At 39.7% G+C, this 19,598-nt stretch overlaps 1 protein-coding gene and 1 long non-coding RNA gene across 3 annotated transcripts in view; one reads left to right on the top strand and one right to left on the bottom strand.

Annotated features, from left to right (window-relative positions):
- LOC129621521 (uncharacterized) overlaps positions 1–19,598 on the top strand; it is a 39,502-nt gene that overhangs the window by 9,343 nt on the left and 10,561 nt on the right. The window lies entirely within an intron of this gene.
- Positions 14,874–19,598, bottom strand: part of SLC30A4 (solute carrier family 30 member 4) — a 30,558-nt gene continuing 25,833 nt past the window's right edge. Inside the window, exon 8 of the mRNA XM_055538065.1 lies at positions 14,874–19,260. Coding sequence (XP_055394040.1) covers positions 19,106–19,260 — 155 coding nt within the window. The 3' untranslated portion in view covers positions 14,874–19,105. The remainder of the gene's footprint in view (positions 19,261–19,598) is intronic.

The raw sequence follows: 19,598 nt of genomic DNA, 5'->3' as shown, positions 1-19,598 counted from the left end.
TGGAGACTCCTGGGGGAGGAAGACACGTGACACGGAGGGCCTCAGACCAAAAAACCAACAAAAACAACAAAAAGCAACCTTCCAAGTAATTCAGATTTTATCCACCAGGGGGAGGACTTTGACTTTAAGTTGTATCAGTTCAGTTCAGTTCAGTTCAGTCGCTCAGTCGTGTCCAACTCTTTGCGACCCCATGAATCGCAGCACGCCAGGCCTCCCTGTCCATCACCAGCGCCCGGAGTTCACTCAAACTCACGTCCATCGAGTCGGTGATGCCATCCAGGCATCTCATCCTCTGTCGTCCCCTTCTCCTCCTGCCCCCAATCCCTCCCAGCATCAGAGACTTTTCCAATGAGTCAACTCTTCGCATGAGGTGGCCAAAGTACTGGAGTTTCAGCTTTAGCATCATTCCTTCCAAAGAACACCCAGGGCTGATCTCCTTCAGAATGGACTGGTTGGATCTCCTTGCAGTCCAAGGGACTCTGACGAGTCTTCTCCAACACCACAGTTCAAAAGTATCAATTCTTCGGTGCTCAGCCTTCTTCACAGTCCAACTCTCACATCCACACATGACTACCGGAAAAACCATAGGGAACTGCAAATTGAAACCACAGTTAAGTGTCACCATTTACCCTCCAGAATGGTTAAAATTAACAATAAAAGACTGTCAGTGCCAAGTTGGCAAAAATGTGGGGTTATGGGTATTCAAATACACTGCTGCAGGGAGTTGTTCTGTGTTATCTAAAAAAAAGTTGAACAAATGGCTTAATCTGTAACATAGCAACCTGACTCCTTGGTATATACAACAAAAATATATGCCCATGTACTCTAAGATGCATACACATTGTTAACAGCATGAATGAAGCAAAGCTGGAATCAAGATTGCAGGGAGAAATATCAATAACCTCAGATACACAGATGACACCACCCTTATGGCAGAAAGCGAAGAAGAGCTAAAGAGCCTTTTGATGAAAGTGAAAGAGGAGAGTGAAAAAGTTGGCTTAAAGCTCAACATGCAAAAATGAAGATCATGGCATCTGGTCCCATCACTTCATGGGAAATAGATGGGGAAACAATGGAAACAGAGACTTTATTTTAGGGGGATCTCCAAAATCACTGCAGATGGTGACTGCAGCCATGAAATTAAAAGACGCTTGCTCCTTGGAAGAAAAGCTATGACTGCATAAGACAGCATATTAAAAAGCAGAGACATTACTTTGCCAACAAAGGTCTGGTCTAGTCAAAGCTATGGTTTTTCCAGTAGTCATGTATAGACGTGAGAGTTGGACTATAAACAAAGCTGAGCACCGAAGAACTGATGCTTTTGAACAGTGGTGTTGGAGAAGACTCTTGAGAGTCACTTGGACTGCAAGGAGATCCAACCACTCCATCCTAAAGGAAATCAGTCCTGAATATTCATTGGAAGGACTGATGCTAAAGCTGAAACTCCAATACTTTGACCACCTGCTGCGAAGAACTGACTCATTTGAAAAGTCCCTGATGCTGGGAAAGATTGAAGGTGGGAGAAGGGGATGACAGAGGATGAGATGGTTGGATGGCATCAGCGACTTGATGGACATGAGTTTGAGCAAGCTCTGGGAGTTGGTGATGGACAGGGAAGCCTGGTGTGCTGCCGTCCATGGAGTTGCAAAGAGTCGGACATGACTGAGCGACTGAACTGAACTGAATGGCATAACTGGTAATAGCCAAGAAGTGGAAACAATTCAAATGTCCATAAACAAACAATAGGCTAGATAAAAAGAAATATTATAATTTTATAATATATATAAGAAATATATATAAGCAGTATATTAATGCAGTGAAATATCTAACAGCAAAACAAACAAAAGCAAACAAAGTGCAGCCACATAGCAACAGCATAGGTGAATTTTACAAATGTAATATTGAAAGCAATTGGACATAAAACAATGCCTACTATGTCATAATGATTGTATAAGTCAAAAAGGCAAGTCATTTTACAGTGTTGGATGTCAGGATGATGGTGTGGAGGATGGAGGCAGAGGTCAGGACTGGGCTGGAGCTGATCATGTTTTATTTCTTGACCTGGTGGTCATATGGGTGTGTTCACATTGTGATCATTTATCTTTGATTTGAGAACTTTAAAAAATAACACTGTTTAACTAAGTGTTAATAATTTAACCCTTCATTTATAAAATTAAAAAATAAAAATAGTTAAAGGTGGAAAGGTAGAGTGGGATTCCTAACCAGAATAATATAGGCAAAAGTGTGGAAGGAAGTTATCAGGAACTCAGGAAAAGAGAAGACAGGTGTTGGCTGCAAAAAAGGTTCCAGGTAATTCAGATTCTTCCCACTAGGGGGTCTGCTTCTCTGTCTTCTCTCAGATTCTTGCCCTAGGCAAACATTTTGTTTGGGTGTGTGTTTTTTTTTTTGACTCTTGACGTATTTCCATAGGGGAAATTTTCACAAGTAGAATAATTTGGTCAAAGGGTATGGCTATTTTAATGTTTTGTTTTATAAACTGTCAGACTGTCCTCCAGAAAGACTGTATTAACCTATAGCAACTCAAGAATACTCCAAAGTGTGTGTTTCTAAAACAGGGTTTTAAGAGTTTGTGGATTTAACATTGGCAAAATGGTATGGAAGTGGACTAATTTACATTTCCTTAGTTATTAGTGAAACTAAACATTTTCCCTTAAAATGCTTAATAATAATTCCCTCTGGCTGGTCAGTGTTTTCTCTGCCTATTTAGGAGTTTGTTTTCTCTGTGGATCTGTATTCGATCTTTATATATTTTATTAGCAAATTTGTATCTGTCACAATTATCACAATTTCTCTAGTTCTCATGGTTACTTTTTTCCATCTTAATTTTTATTATTTTATTTGTAATACACTGGACTGCCCCTGTGGTTATACCTTTCCATTTTTTCATCTATTTTTTAAAAAAGTACTTTAATGGTAATAATATATATGTCACCAGAGGAATGGTGGTTTTCTTGATTATTGTTTTCTCAAGGGAAAGGATTCAGTTCAGGGACATAGAGGAGTTTTAAGTAATAAAAGGTTTGTTTGTTTATTTACTTGTTTGACTTAAACACCAAATTCATTTTCTCAGAATTTTGGAGGCCAGTAGTTCAAGATCAAGGTGCTAGCAAGATGGGTTTTGTTTTTTTTTTAATTACTTATTATGGTTAGAACACTTAACATTTAACATAAGAACTTAAGAACACTTAATAAAATTTTAAGTTTAAAATACAATATCATGATCCATAGGCACAATATTGTTCAGCAGATCTCTACAGATTATCCATCTTGCATAACTGAAAATTTTCAACTGTTGATTATCAACACTCCATTTACCCCTTTCCTCAACTTCTGAAAGCCACAATTCTGTTTATTTCTATGGATTTGGCTATTTTCCGTAGTTCATATAGGTGGCATCATGTATTTGTCTTTCTGTGGCTGGCTTATTTCACTTAGCATAATTGCCTTCAGGTTTATCCATGTTGTCGTGTATGGCAGAATTTCCTTCTTTTTAAAGGCTGAATGGCAGTCTGTTGTATGTATATGCTACACTTGCTTTATTCTTTCATCTATTTATGGACAGTTATGTTGTTTCCACATTTTGAGTAGCAAGAGTTTTAAGGAAAAGGGAAAGTACCCTCTCAAGAAAGGATGAGCTCCGGCTGTCTGGAAACCAGAAGCAGCCCCGCGTGGGGTAGGGCTGGGCGTGTTACGAGTGGCGGTGCCTCCCAGTGTCATTTGACTGACAAGTTAGTTAGCTTTAGGTTATATAACTTTTCTCCTAGTGTTATAGGAGAAACACTGGGGAAACCCGTTGGGGGGGGGGGCGGGGTCCAAAACTGCAGTGCTAATTTATTACAAATACAGCGCAATGAAGCCCAGATTACTTAGAGTCACCTTTTAGGTCTTGGTGCTTGTGTGCCAATGTGTGTTGGTTTTTTCTTGCCTGGTCATGATATGCCTAGCAGTGGTCCTTGGCCACAGGAAAGAAGGTCTTTGGCATGTTCTCATCACCAGAGTCCAGGTGGAGGAGAGAAAGATGACTCAGTTCAGGATAGGGCGTGGACCCGCTCATGTCTGACTACCTAACATACATATATTTCTTCCTAAATTAAGGTAAATGTGTATTTCTTCTAAGTAGTGTTTCCCAAATCAGTTTCCTCTTATCTCTTTTAATGTTAATGCATTTTCTGAAGGGGTTCCATGGTCAAAGAATATTGGAGAACAATGAATTAGACAAAAACTAAACAACTTCCTTTATTACAGTACTTATCAGATCATAAATATGGTAGTTTATTCATTGAACAGAGTATTTATTGAGCACCAACTATGAGGCACTAGTGAACAAAGAGCCAAATGTATATTGTGTATTTCTAGGTGAAGGACACAGTAGACAAATTTTCTCTAACGCATTTGAGCAAAAAGTTTTTATATCACCCATTAATCTTTTACATGATGCCACAGAATATCCTGATCTGGAATTTTTGAAGCATGATGTGAAAGACATGAATCAGCTTTCATTTTTTTCCTAACAGACTCATCCATATTCCTTAGCAGAATTTGTTAAATGTGATTCTTCTTTGTGTGGTTTTGTTGTCTTCTACTCATTGAATATACATTTTCCATAATTGGGGGATTTGTGGCAGAGTTGTTTGTTTCATTGGTTTATATTTCTGAACTGTGTGTTGATAATGAAGGAATTGTTATTCAGTCGCCAAGTCATGTCCGACTCTTTGTGACCTCATGGACTGCAGCACACCAGGCTTCCCTGTCCCTCACGATCTCCCGGAGTTTGCCCAAGTTCATGTCCATTGAATTGGTGATGCCATCCAACCATGTCATCCTCTGTTGCCCTCTTTTTCTTCTGCCTTCAGTCTTACCCAGCACCACATAATTGGGGGATTTGTGGCAGAGTTGTTTGTTTCATTGGTTTATATTTCTGAACTGTGTGTTGATAATGAAGGAATTGTTATTCAGTCGCCAAGTCGTGTCCGACTCTTTGTGACCTCATGGACTGCAGCACACCAGGCTTCCCTGTCCCTCACGATCTCCCGGAGTTTGCCCAAGTTCATGTCCATTGAATTGGTGATGCCATCCAACCATGTCATCCTCTGTTGCCCTCTTTTTCTTCTGCCTTCAGTCTTACCCAGCACCAGGTCTTTTCCAATGAAAATAAGGAACTAGCTGTATCCTAAAAGGGACAAGAACTTTCACTTTTCCCAACTTTAATTGTTGCTAAGATGAAATGGTGCCCTTGAGCTGCAGTTTCCCTAGGAATCTGCCAGCAAGAGCTGGGCATCTCTCAGAAGAAGCATGAGAGCAGAGGGTATAATGTCTCTGGAGCCTCCTCAGCCCATTCAGCCACCGGGAGGGCTGGCCCTGGCTGGAGCAGGAGTATTTGGAGTCAGAGCAGAAAATTGATAGTTACTGAGTGCTTACTATGTGCAAGCCACTTTGCACGTAAGGAATATTTAAGGAGAAAGTAAGGAAGCCAGAGGAAGCAGCAGAGAAGTGAAAGGAGAACCAGGAGGGAATACACACAGACTGAAGGAGGTGAGTTCCCAGGATGGGTTTGTCAACAGAGTAAAAACTTACAATCTATTCTTGGTAAAACAACAACAACAAAAAATCAGCCTATAATGCAGGAGACTGGGCTTGATCCCTGGGTTGGGAAGATCCCCTGGAGAAGGGAATGGCTACCCATTCCAGTAGTTTTGCCTGGAGAATTCTATGGACAGGACAGCCTTGTGGGCTACAGTCCATGGGGTCCCAAAGAGTTGAACACAGCTGAGCAACTAATACTTTTCACTCTTACCATATAATCCAGCAAATCACAATCCTTAGAATCTAACCAAAGGAGCTGAAAACTGTGTTCAAACAAAAAACCTGCCCTTGGATGTGTATAGCGGTTTTATTCATAACTGTCAAAACTTGGAAGCAATCGCGATGTCCTTGAGTAGGTGAATGGATAAACTGTGGTACATCCAGACAATGGCACATTATTCAGAACTAAAAAGAAAGGAGCTATCAAGTCATAAGAAGATATGGAGGAAAGTTAAATGCATATCACCAAGTGACAGAAGCCAACTTGAAAAGGTTACGTACTATGTGATTCCAACCATATGACATTCTGGAAACATCAAAACAATGGAGACAGTAAAAAAAAAAAAATCAGTGTTTGTCTAGAGTTGGGTCAGAGGAAGGATGAATAGGTGGAACACAGATTAATGGTGAATACGTGCCACTATAAATTTGTCAAAACCCACAGAATGTACATCAAGAGTGAACCCTAAAGTATGGACTTTGGGTGATAATGATGTGTCAATATAGGTGTTTTTTTATTGTCGTTGGATTTTTGTTTTGTTTTGTTCTGTTTTTTTGCTGCACTGCGTCTTCCTTTTTGGTGTGCAAGCTCTTTGATGTAGTGAGTAGCCTTCTCTAGTTGTGGCACGTACAGGCCTGGTTGCCCTGCAGCATGTGGGATCTTAGTTACTGGACCAGGGATGGAACCCGCATTCTCTGCATTGGAAGGCAGATTCTTAACCACTGGACCACCAGGGAAATTAGGAATATAGGTTAATCGGTAACTAAATGGACATGAGTTTGAGCAAACTCCAGGAGACAGTGAAGGACAGAGAAGCCTGGCATGCTGCAGTCCATGGGGTCGCAGAGAGTCAGACACGACTTAGTGACTGAACAACGACAACAAACAGAAAGAACAAAGCATCAGTCGCAATCTGGTCATGTGGGTTAAGTCATCACTCACTGACGGAATGCCCTGAGGGACATTCAGGATGGAAAAACAGGGTGACACATTCTGTACTCTGGACACACCAGTCCCTAATAGTTAAGATGCATATCTAAGGAAGAATCTCAATGATTCCATATTCTTGCACCTTCGCATACATAGAAAAGCACAAAAATCATTAACAGGAGATGTTTGTTCTTTGTGATTAGCAGTCATCTTTTACCAAAATGTGTGCTGGATACATGTATTTCCCAGCCAGAAAATTCACATATATACTGGCTCTTCCCCTAACTCTTTGAAGTAGTCCCTTCAAAGCTGCCGCTGCTAAGTCGCTTCAGTTGTGTCTGACTCTGTGCGTCCCCGTGGACTGCAGCCTACCAGGCTTCTCCGTCCATGGGATTCTCCAGGCAAGAACACTGGAATGGGTTGCCATTTCCTTCTCCAATGCATGAAAGTTGGTAAGAGGCTATTTTCTGAGGTGAGGGGATGTTGAAAGTGGGGGAGACTCTGCCTATGTAGGGGCAGAAAGTAAATGGGGAATCTCTTACCTTCCTCTCAATTTTGCCATAAACCTAAAACTTCTCTAAAAAAAATAAAATCTTAAACCCCAAACTTGCAGATCCAGTGAGAACTCAGCTAGACAAAAGAGTTCAAATTACTGGCACGAAAGATGACTAAGATGATATTCCTAGATAATATGAAGCTGAGTCCCCCTAAAACCGAGTACCCTGGCCAAGTTTATGATTAACCTCTCCATCCAAAACTTTATTCTCTTTTTTTGTCCCACATTTGTCCCCTCAGGATTGGGGAGTCTCAAAGAAAAGGGGAGACTGAAAGCTAGCAGGACCCTATGGAGCTCTCCCAGATACAGTCTCCTCCATGCCACCGATCCCCTTCCTGTTTGTAGAAAAAGGCTTCAGCCTCCTAGACCTTCTTGAGTTTCAAAGGGCAGGCTCAAGGACTTCCTAATTAGGGAAGAAGGGAATGTAGAAACAAAGGAAAAGCCGTCAAAAAAACAATATGTGTGCTTATTCAGTCGTGCCGGATTCTTTGCGACTCCATGGACTGTAGCCCACCAGGTTCCTCTGTCCATGGAATTTTCCAGGCAAGAGTACTGGAGCAGGTTGCCATTTCCCTACTCCAGGGGATCTTTCCGACCCAGGGATCAACCCATGTCTCCTGCATTGGCAGATGGATTCTTTACCACTTGCCACCTGAGAAGCCCTTCAAGAAACAATGTGCAGCAATTTAACAGAGTCCTGGTTCCTCCTCAAGGGCTGCATGTACCAATCTGATACATAGGCTTGAGTTCTGTAGGAACTAAGGCCCCCACCTTGGGCCTAAGTTCACAGAGCTGAATTTGAACTGACTTGCAGGCAGGATCGAAGCCCTCTCTTTTCCACTGCACCACGCTGTCTCTCCTTAGTGTCTCACCCACAAAGTGTACGAGAGAAGAGGCACGAAGAGCATAGCCCCTTGGGGTCTTTATTTGCAAAACCTGCTAGAGAGCCTCAGGCAGTCCTGGGAGACATGGGGTCAGAGTTACGGTAACCTGTCCATCCAGTTGGACAGTCACTGATGAAGCAGGCACAGTCCTGCTGGGTCCCTGTTCTCCCATGTCCATCCTACCCACGCAGGTGGGTTCTTGCAGTGGCCCAGGATAGTCAGCCCAAGCCCTCCTGACCCTCTGAGAGCACCATATAACATTGCACTTGGTAACCCGTGTGGCCAGTCACAGCTCTGATCACATCATAAAGGATAAGAGAGGGGACACTGGAGCCTGATCGCCTGCATTTGAGTCCCAGCTCAAGGTTACTAGCTAACCTTAGGCAAGTTTCTCAACTTCTCCCTGCCTTACCTTCCTCACCCATAAAAATGGGATTATAATAACTCATAGGTTTGTTTGGTAGGATTCTCAAAAACCTGAAAAGCTTTTAGAACAGTTAACTACTCCAAATGAAAATGAGCATGTCTCTACATGAAATGGATTAAGAAAAAATAAATACTTGAACCTTTTAGAACAAGGCCTGGTATATACAGTCCTAAGCACTCAATCAGTGTTTTAAAAATAATAATAACAATTATTATTATTATCATTATTTTTGGCCATACCATGTAGCGTCTTAGTTCTCAGACCAGGGACCAAACCTGCACCCCTGGTGGTGGAAGCACAGAGTCCCAAACACTGAACTGCCAGGGAAGTCCCTATTATTATTATTCAGATAGCCAGACTGAGGCATAGAAAAACAAAGTAACTTGTCAAATGAAGCATGTATAGAAAAGCTGGAACCAGAACTGGTTTTTTTGCCTTTTAATCCAGTGTACTTTGTATACTTGGTTACATGCTTTAACACTAAGATTACTGATTTAAAATTCATTGATTTTCTGAAAGTAGCCTGAGCTGTTCCCCTATGCAGAAAATAATCACTTTATTCATCTTTTTAAAAGTCTTTTATAAAAACAAACTGTCATCAAGAAGACTAGAATTGACAGGAACCAGCTCAGTTCTACCACTGCATTGGACTCCAAGAGAGATTATCAGGCTATATAAGTGATAAAAACTGCTGGTTATTAGCACCAGTTTCAGTTCAGTTCAGTTGCTCAGTTGTGTCCGACTCTTTGCAACCCCATGAATCGCAGCACGCCAGGCCTCCCTGTCCATCACCAACTCCTGGAGTTCACTCAAACTCACATCCATTGAGTCGGTGATGCCATCCAGCCATCTCATCCTCTGTCGTCCCCTTCTCCTTCTGCCCCCAATCCCTCCCAGCATCAGAGTCTTTTCCAATGAATCAACTCTTTGCACGCGAAGAGCACCAGTTTAGTTGCAATTAATTACATAACTGTCTTGGGTGTTTCAGAAAAGTGTCTAATTTCTGTTGCAGTCTTAAAAAGATAAAACCATAAATACTTGCATAGCTGTAGTAGAATTACACGTATCCTAAGTATCAAAGACCGATCTGGAATATTTTTATAGAAGAGTGGGTTTCAGTGACATTACAGAGAAGAGGTTAAAACATTGGCGGTGAGGATTTTTAGGGCACCTTAAAAAAGTTTCCGGGTATAAATTGATATTTGATGATGGTATAATTTCCACCTGGGGGAACATTTATGCAGCCCTCCGGTGTCTAATGCTGGAAATTGAAAGAGCAGACCTAGGTCTCACCCAGGGGGCTTGTGGGTAATCAGACAGTGGTGGCTTTCCAGGGTGATGGTGACAGAATGAGGGAGGTGAGCACAGAGGTGTGTGTGTGTGTCGCTCAGTCATGTCTGACTTTGTGCGATCGAATGGACTGTAGCCTGCCAGCCTCCTCTGTCCATGGAATTCTCCAGGCAAGAATACTGGAGTGGGTTGCCATTTCCTTCGTCAGGGGATCTTCCTGACCCAGAGATCAAACCCAGGTCTCTTGTATTGCAAGCGAATTCTTTATTGTCTGAGCCACCAAAGAAGCCCAGAGAAGGGGCTCCTAATAGGGAAGGCAAGGAAAGCTTCTTGAAAGAGATAATGCCTGAGGAGTCTTAAAGGATGAGTTGATTTTTGTGAGGTAAACAACTTGAGGAAAAGGTCTTCCAGATAAAGGAGACGAAGGAGCAGAGGATAAGAAAGTCTGTCTTGTTCTGGCTTTGCAAGATGCAATGCTCAGCTTTTTTTTTCAAGTCTGCATTTGTGAAAAAATTAACCTGCAGTAATTAGGATAGCCGATATTCGAGTTTTGTGTGTTCTTAAGACTTTGATTATGTTGGTCATTTAATTCTTGTGAAAGTCACATTAAGTAGAGACACTTATTGTCCCCATTCTGCAGGTGGAGAAACTGAGGCACAGAAGTTCAGTGATTTCCCCCCATTCTTCTGGAGAACCAGGATGATAACCTAAACCGTCTGAGAGACTTTGCCTCTGTGCGAGCTCACAATGAGAGCATTTGTTTGGTTTGGAGCTACCTAGTAACTATTCCAGGGATGGGCGAGTCTATGGGGTTGCACAGAGTCAGACACGACTGAAGCGACTTAGCAGCAGCAGCAGCAACTAACCCAGATAACACCAGATTTTACCCACTTCCAAGCAAGATGAGATCAACTTTAGCTGATAATTCCATGACTTGTGGGAAGTTCATTCTCTTCTTGAAAATTTCTATGAATTACCAGAGGCTTGTGTTTTGTTTTGTTTCCTGTGGGTTCACATTCTCTATGCAGTATTTCTGAGCTGTTTCTTTGTCTCTATCCTGTCTTGATGATGGCCGATTGGTGGGTACAGCCCTTTCTTAATTTAACCCCTTCCTCCCCCACCCAAACCATGCATAAATTAAGATTTGGGGGGGCTGCTGTGACCAATAGATGCCATGGTATGCTGACTGTAATATGGAGTTCCCTCCCCTTCCCGCCTCACAAGCAAGACCAACTGTGGGCTGGGAAATGCAGTGTCCTGACCTTAAAAGCAGTGGCTGGCTGCAGGCCAGGAGGCGTCCAAGGCCTGTGGCCTGGATCCCAGCCCTTCCCAGTCATGGCCTTGAGGGCTGAGGAATAAGGAGAGGAAGGGCCAGGGAAGGGGATGTGCTGGGACCCGATTCAGTGCCATCCTGGTACCTCAGAACACAGGAACTCAATTAACAAATGGTAAACTTTTGGCTGCTTTCTTGCTAATCATGCAAGTAATTATATAAGGTTGAATGTTCCCTAAACTATTATACTTCTCTTACTTTTATACACCTATTATCTAAAACCTGGTTGTGATTTTAACTGCATTAGTTTATAATGCATCCCTTTTGTATTACATGTTTACATGTTTTTGTATTACATGTGTATAACTATATTCAGGAGTCATCTGTGATTTCTATTCCTGAATTACTGCTCTACCTATGGGACTTTGGGCAAGTCACTTAATTTTTTCTGATCTCAGTTTCTTCACTTGCAAAATGAAGATTATAATTATCTTCAGAGGACCATCATGAGGATTAAATAATACATAAAAAAGTGCATGGTACAGTGTCTGAAGGGCAGTAATAGATCAGTACATGTTAGCAATCATTACTTCCCCCATCAACCAAGAGCTGACTGTAGTTTGGCTGATGTAGGGGAGGTAGGATGGCAGTAAGCAGTCACTAATTGGAAGGATTTTGTGTTTTTACCCAAAGGATAGATTTCATCCTACAGTTTTTCAAGCCATTTCTAGTGGGAGTGGGATCTATCTGTAGGGGTGACAGTATAACCCAACATGCTCTCCAAAAACATAATAGAGTTTAATTTCCTTTTTAATTTTAAAAATACATAGGAGTTTCATGCTCTATTCCATAACATGTTCAGTGGTATGAAGGTGGCCTTCAAAGAGCAATATTTAGTTGAATGATTATAAAATCAGTATCTGGAAGGAGTCTCAACCTATTCTAGAAAAAGAGAAAATTTCCAACCAATAGAATCAACTTTTTGAGATGTCCTGATTTCAGTACCATGTAATCTTAAATTCAAGACTGCTTCTAAGATCATAAATACATATCAATGATTAAAACACTCTACATTCTGTAATACTTTGTCTTAGGGATTAAAAAAAATAATAACCTGGGCTTTGGAAAATGTTCTTACACAAAAAAGCAAAGAGAGGATGGAATATGCTTGTGTTCTGAAAATACTGAAACTTTGGTCAAGCTGTAACTGATTAAAAAACCTGTTGGAACTAGGATTTGCCTTGGAGCCTTCACAGCTGAATATGATAGATTAGTGAATGGAAGTCCAGGAAACTCTTACCTTCAGCCCAGTTTTGAAGTTCGAGGCCAAACATTCAATGTAATCACTGTTCAGAGGTAAATATATCCCTGTTACCTCTATGCTGTTAGCAAGTTTCTTCTGGAAAGGATATAGGGGAATGGTGATAGGAGAAGGTGCAGACAGACTGACTTTCCTCAGTCCTAGGAAAGTCAAGGGAACAGTCTTGCTCTAAGGCTAGCCTTGCTTCATGAGGTCTGTAAAAGTTTCCTATTTTAAAAAATCCCAGCTATTCCAGCAACACAGTTGTTGAGGAACTAGCCTACTGTGTTCCCCCTTTCCTTGGCAAAGTAATAAAGCTACTTAAACAACAACAACAACAAAAAACCCTATACTCTTAACAAGAAATACCTCAATATATTTTGGAGAAAAATCCACCCATACACATCTTCTCCATACTTTCAGAATTTTGTTAAAATGAACAAAAGTATTAAAAAACAAAACAAAAAACCCCACCACCACCACAACGCACAAACCAATGTGCAAAAACTGGGAAGTGAAACACAGACAATAGGAATTTAAAAGTCAAACCAGAACAAGTCTTTGAAAAGTCCAGGACAGGATACACGGAAGCTATTTGGTAACTTACAAAGTATCATCTTCATGTTTGGTAATACCCACAGGCCAAATTTACAGTTTATGTCCTGTAAAAGTCACATGAGAGCCTGAAACCAGAATGCTGCTTGAAAATGATGAGCTCATTGGTGATACTTCACTGAACCTTACAATTTTAGGTTTAAACATCTTATCTCCATGATTCACGAAGAGATATTTAGTCATAGGCTTCATACTTTCTATATATGCTTCATTTATTTCACAGCTTATAGCAATTATAGTAGATTATAGTTGGAACTGAAATATAACCCCAAAATATTATTCTAATATATTAAGTAAGGCTGAAAGTTTAGCATAAACAAGTTTATAAGATTGGTACCCCAAATTAGGATTAATATATGACATGAACCCCAAAAATAAAACATCAAAAAAATAGAAATAGACCAAAGAGTATGTCACAGAGTATGTAACATGTAAGTGCTTACTGATATATCTAAAACTGTATTATTATTTTCAAAAATAGTTGTCTTTTATTAGCTGGGTACCTGAAAAACTTTAAAGAACATACTCTTTTAAAAGCCTTATAAGCAATTTTCAATTTACTTAGCAGATAAAATGTTATCTTTTTGTTTGTGAACTCCCAGTTGGCACCAACTATGGAAGGTATTCAACATGTATATATTTTTATTTCATTCATTTTTTTTTGGTCATAACTTATGTGCAAAATTAAAAAATTCAGGTGAATAAGCTTTATGTTGAAAAGTATTCTTAAATGGTGCTGGTGATCATGGTGCTGTAGAAAATGGCTTTGCTGCTGAACATTATGTAGAACATATGGTAATTGAAATCTTGCTACCCTTTCTCTATATTTTGGCCCCAGACTCCAAGGGGGATAAAGAAAAGAAAAATGATAAAGGGAGGAGAAGACCTTTTGGTGACTCAATTAGCTGTCAGATCAACCAATCACAGGAACTTCCAAGCGGGCTCTGTTGAGAGCTTGCTGCATCCATTTATGCTGTTATGGTCCTGAAATGGTACAAAAGAGCACACCAGAGGCCAGCAAACTTTTTCTATGAAGGGACAAGCAGTAAATATATTTGTTATGACTACTCAATTCTGCCACTGTAGCATGAGTGCAGATGTGGTTGAATGAGTGTGGCTGTGTTCAAGTAACTTTATTTACAGACGCTGAAATTTACCTTATGTAATTTTCACATCATGAAATATTATTATGATTTTTTAACGTTAAAAAATGAGAAAACCACCCTCAGCAACTTGGGCCATACAAACAGATTGTGGCAGATGGGCTGGTGAGGTATGGTGTCTGAGCCCTGGTCTGAAATGGTTGGAGGTCCTTGGGGCACTAAGCTCACACTTTCCGATGGGCCTCACCAAACTCACTCCCACAGCAGCTTCTTTCTTTCCTTTCTGCCATTGTTGCTGGGCTGCAGGGACATCAAAAGGGGCTCATATGGGAATTCCCTGGAGGTCCAGTGGTTAGGGCACCCCACTCCCACTGCAGGGGTCCAGGTTCATCCCTGGTTGGGGAACTAATATCCTGCACGTAGCATGGCCAAAAAAAATTTTTTAAGAAGTGACGGATATAAAACGATAAAGGTTATTTCAATCTCTCTTTTATCCTCTCTGGAAGATTTTCTTCAGGTTTATTTCTTAAACATCTAAGAGGCCATTAAATTGGAGATTCTAAAACTAGATAGCTTAAAATCTGTTTTCCAATGCTTTTTTCTCTATGAAGATTACATTTTGAGGCCTATTATGATTATTTATTCAATTTTAAATACATAGAAATTTAAGGCACTGTATACACTTTCATTTTTTTAATAAACCACATGGCAAAACAATACTTTAATAAATGTATAGGAAATTACAATTTGAAGATTGCAAATTCAGTACATATACATATACTATAGTTTGATTTTAAATTACATGGACAGACTCCAGCTTCAAAATCTTTCTAAAATCAATCATTATACAAAATACCTGGTTTCTGAAAGCATATATGGGAAAGTATATACAATTTCTTAAAGTGTGATATGGCTTACTTATTAACATGTATTTATTTAGAGAAGCATAGCTTTCCAAATATACATTATCTTTCAGGTGCAAAGCTGACATACTGGCACATTTCAATTTTGTTGCAGTTATTTCAGAATATACTTAATTGCAACATTTAAATTGACACTGTCATAGGTTTAACTGGGAAAGTCTTCTCAAGTGTTTTCCAATCTTACCAAAAATTAGAAAATGATTGTTGGTCATCACAATATGACTAGAAGAATGGGTTAAATCTTTTGAAAGTGAGAATTCAACGACTGGCTGGCTGGAATGTGTAACAGAGGGGCACACACACAATTTAACACTGAGGACTTCCCACGATGGTTCTTCTCTACAATCTGTGCTTCTACTGGCATCACAAGCAATATCCCTGGCTAGCGATCTGTAACATAAATGTGAAGCCCCGTCTGGTGGGATTCACAGGACAGATCTGTAGCTAGGGTTTGCAAATGATATCGTGGTTAGAGAGCCATTAGGCATAATCAACAATTTGGGGATCAAGCTGGCCTCCCCTCAACAGAGCATCCTTCAAAGTGTCACTCTGCATTTGTGACTAATAATACCCAACTGGCTCCTAAGTGAAGCTTGATTCAAAGACAAACTGAACTCGATGAACTAGTCTTGTGAACACATTCTGTAACTTTAAATTTACTATATGTAAGGCAGAGGCAACAGCAAAAGTATCTAAAACCTTATTCCAAAGGGGCTCAAATTCTATATAACAACACCTTATTTTGTTGAACCAACTGAAGAAAACACATTTAGCTAATTGTGCTTGTTTCAGAAGTGAATGCTTCTCTGTGGTAAGAGTGGTTATTTGAATCTTAGCAGTGATCCTGGCTTGTGATTGTGCAGTGCATCTAGTTCTACCACACTTACCATAAAGCTCGGTGTGCAGAGAAATTTGGATCAGGAACAATCAGCAGCTTAAACAAAGGTTCTATCTTACCCAGAAACACACTTATAAGTGGGGCTTTGTCTCTGAAGGATGGTTTTTCCTCATATTAAAATGAAAGGGAAGCTCACATATCTGATCCTGCCTGTGTCTATTCTGGGAAAATTCTACTGAAGACAAACACTCAGTGAGGACACCTGAGCTCAAGAGGTAGAACCAGAACACTGAGACTCCTAAGAGCAGGAAACTAGTCTTAGAAAATGGGAATGAAGCACCCGAAGTGGAAAACAGTAAAATAAGAAATCTAGTGATTTGGCAAACAATACTGATGGGAGCTGCAAGTTGTGAAAATCCAGGCTCACATTACACAGGGAATAGCTAATGGAAAATGTATGGAGGAATTCCGTCGCTTCTGGTTCTGCATTTCAAAGCCCTCTGAAATATGCTTTATGCAACTATATTCCCCATGTTATATTTCTAAAGCAGCATGGTCATTAATGAAACAATAGGCCATAAAAGTCAAAATGCTGCATCTGGTCAGAGCTGTGAAACACAGGTTATACACATAAGTAACTCCGATTATTTGCAAATGATAACCAAAATACACCTCACTGAAGAACTGCCCAGTTTTTATGTTGTGATCTGTTTTCCTTATGCAAAATTAATAATGCTAGGTGTTTATACAAACAGCCACTGCCTTTGCTGGACAATGGGCAGCCCTTTTTGAGAGCTGGCTGAGGAGTATAACTAGGGGCTGTAACTAGGCGGGGGAAGGACAGACCAACTGTGCAATTCCTGGTCATATCTGCTAAGTTCACATCCTTCTCTGTGGGTCTTATAAGTTACAAGTTAAATCTATCAATCCTCAAATCTTACACTCCCAGTGAAGTACCAGTACAAAGTCTATAGTTCTTGCTACAAAAAGCAAAGCATAGGAAAACTTCATGTGTTTCTCATTTTAAGGAGAACACTATAAGATTTATAAAAGTTTTTGGTCTTTCTGCGTTTTACAAAAGGATCCTTTCAATCCTCAAATGTATTTCAGACTGTTTCATCAAGTAACTTTCCAAGGAATGGGTTATTTATGAAAAGTCAGATATAGCTATTTAAGATAAAGGAAAATTTATAAGAAACAAGCTGGGTAGCTATGAGGAACAATTTGCAAATACGGGGAAATCTATTAGCATAATTAATGCATATTCTTTTTCCTTCTCTTGTTAAGTGCTCAAAGTCTACAAGTGCCCAAATGTCCACTGAAATGCCTCCCATTTATTCTTACTTGCCCTCTGTATTTTAATTTTATATTTATTTTGATTTCAACAGCTTATGTGCTACTGAAATTTTTGAAAAATTCAAATCATTATTTTAAATAGATTCACAGTAAGAATCTCATAAAGTTAATATTTAACAAACACGAGGTTTTATTACGAACCATTAATCCTCATCAACCCTTTTTTGGGGTAAATCCAGGTTTTATCTTAGGTTTATTACATAGTGAGGTATTTGGCAGAAAGATAAAGCGTGTGTCCTGTTCATTTATATCAGGAGTCATCTGCATGCCCATCTAGGATTTCAGTTCACAACTTGCTTGGTACACTGCTGCTCTACTCTGATTCTGAGGAGTCAAAGGACCGTATCTGTTCTTGGTATAAGAAACTGTTCTTCTTGAAAATGGATTTCTAACATGCATAAAGATAATCTCAAAACCAACAGTTGCAAAATGAAACATGAATATTCACAGCTGCCTCTTTAACACAATTGTTACCAATTAGTTGCCTCTGCTCTGAAAACTTTTATGCTTAGCCTCCCCACAACAGATTTAATGTCCATCCCCATTCCCCTGCTTCAAAACATAAGAACACACAAGGTCAAAAACCCTTGAAAATTTTGTCTTCTCAGAGTAATATCTTCCCCCAATCCCTCTGGGCATTTCTGTTATGATATTATTATTGGAAAAACTTCAAAGTTATACCCTAGGATTTCTGGAGTCCGTGGAGAATCCCTAACCCGTGTCATTGATCCGAAATTATTCCTGGAGGAAGGTGGTTGGTCTACAGGAGAGGTGGAGGGCACACTGAAACTTAGTTGCCCAGAGTTCTACCCTGAAAGGGCTCCCACAGGTTAACTGGCATGGAGGCAGGAAGGAAGGTACCAAGCAACTTCCTGTACAAAAGGCAAGGCAGTTTTTAAAAGGACAGAGGGTCATTGTTTACCTTCTGTGGTCTCTTGCTGTTCTTAAAATAATTCCATGAACAAGTGATTTCAGGAAGACTTAAATCTGAAACCCCACACCCCATTCTCACTCCATTTTTTTTTTCAAAGTATCATATTATAATTTGAATTTATGATTCACTTCTGCTATTCAGAATAACGCAGAAAATATCTCCTAAACAATTTAGTATCAGTGGCCACAACAGGTAAATATTTGATTCTGATAAGATTACAAATAACTAAAAATGCTAACTTTGAGATACAAAACCCTGTACTATCTGGAAAAAGTTGATTACAAATTATAACAATAAGATTCAAACTTATTTGTGAAATAAAACATTTCTGAAACTCTAGGAATACATGCTTATTCCACTCTCTGGATAATTAGTAGTACTTTGAGAAATAATTTTGGTAAAAAGAGAGCTGGGTGTCAAATTCAAGAAGCTGGGTTCAAGATTACATAATTAAAAAAAAAATCAGTTTTCCAGCACTGGCTTGATATAAAAATGGTCTTTAAAAAGGATTTTTAAATGCAAATACTGAATTCTTGATGCTTTCTTTAAGACATGTACTGTCATAATTAGTGAAGTACGGTCTTGGATTGTCTTCTGTGAGGTATCTGTAGAGTCATGTCTCATTCTGTAAACAGTGTTTTAGAAACATCTTCATATGAGAAGCATGGTGAAGTCTCATTTTACCATTAAACAGAAACTAGCACTGGCAGGCTGGAGTGTCTGTTTTGAGAGACCGGTGCTTGATAGTGACACAGCTGTCAGGGATTCCATTTCTCACTCAGGTGTGCATTTATTGCTCTCACATCTGTGACTGCAGGATAAATAAGGCAGCAGTCTCTCATATATACACAGTTAGGAACTGGAACTCTGACAGTTTGCACAAGTTCTGTTCACTTCTTGCCTGTAACTCTGAAGCTGAATAGTACATTTATACATGCCAAACGTGTTCAATAATAAATGCTTTGCTTTGGACTGTACTTCCTCCCATTTAGATGAACTTCCAGGAACTGCAATATCAAGAAAATATCATTACTATTCACTGCACACTGTTACATTATTAGTGAACAATACAAAGGGCAAAAAAACAATCATACTATTCTGTGTACATGTTTTTATTAGTTTGAGTTCTACCCTCTTGAAGCTATTCTGTTAGAGAAGTGTTTCAGTTCACAAAGCCAGAACGACTTCTTATTATTCCAATTTCTCTAGTGCACTCTTGCATAGAGAAAGAACACTAGACATCAATTACAAGTCTTTCATCTTTTGTAGTCTTTTTAAAAAAGCCATAAGCATGTATTATTTTGATAAAAAATAAAAAGCATCAATCTGTGAAATGTTTAAATAA

The sequence above is a fragment of the Bubalus kerabau genome, chromosome 10, assembly GCF_029407905.1.
Source record: "Bubalus kerabau isolate K-KA32 ecotype Philippines breed swamp buffalo chromosome 10, PCC_UOA_SB_1v2, whole genome shotgun sequence".
Lineage (NCBI taxonomy): Eukaryota > Metazoa > Chordata > Mammalia > Artiodactyla > Bovidae > Bubalus > Bubalus kerabau.
Note: the sequence above shows the minus strand (reverse complement) of the source record. Positions and strands in the feature narration are given on the sequence as shown.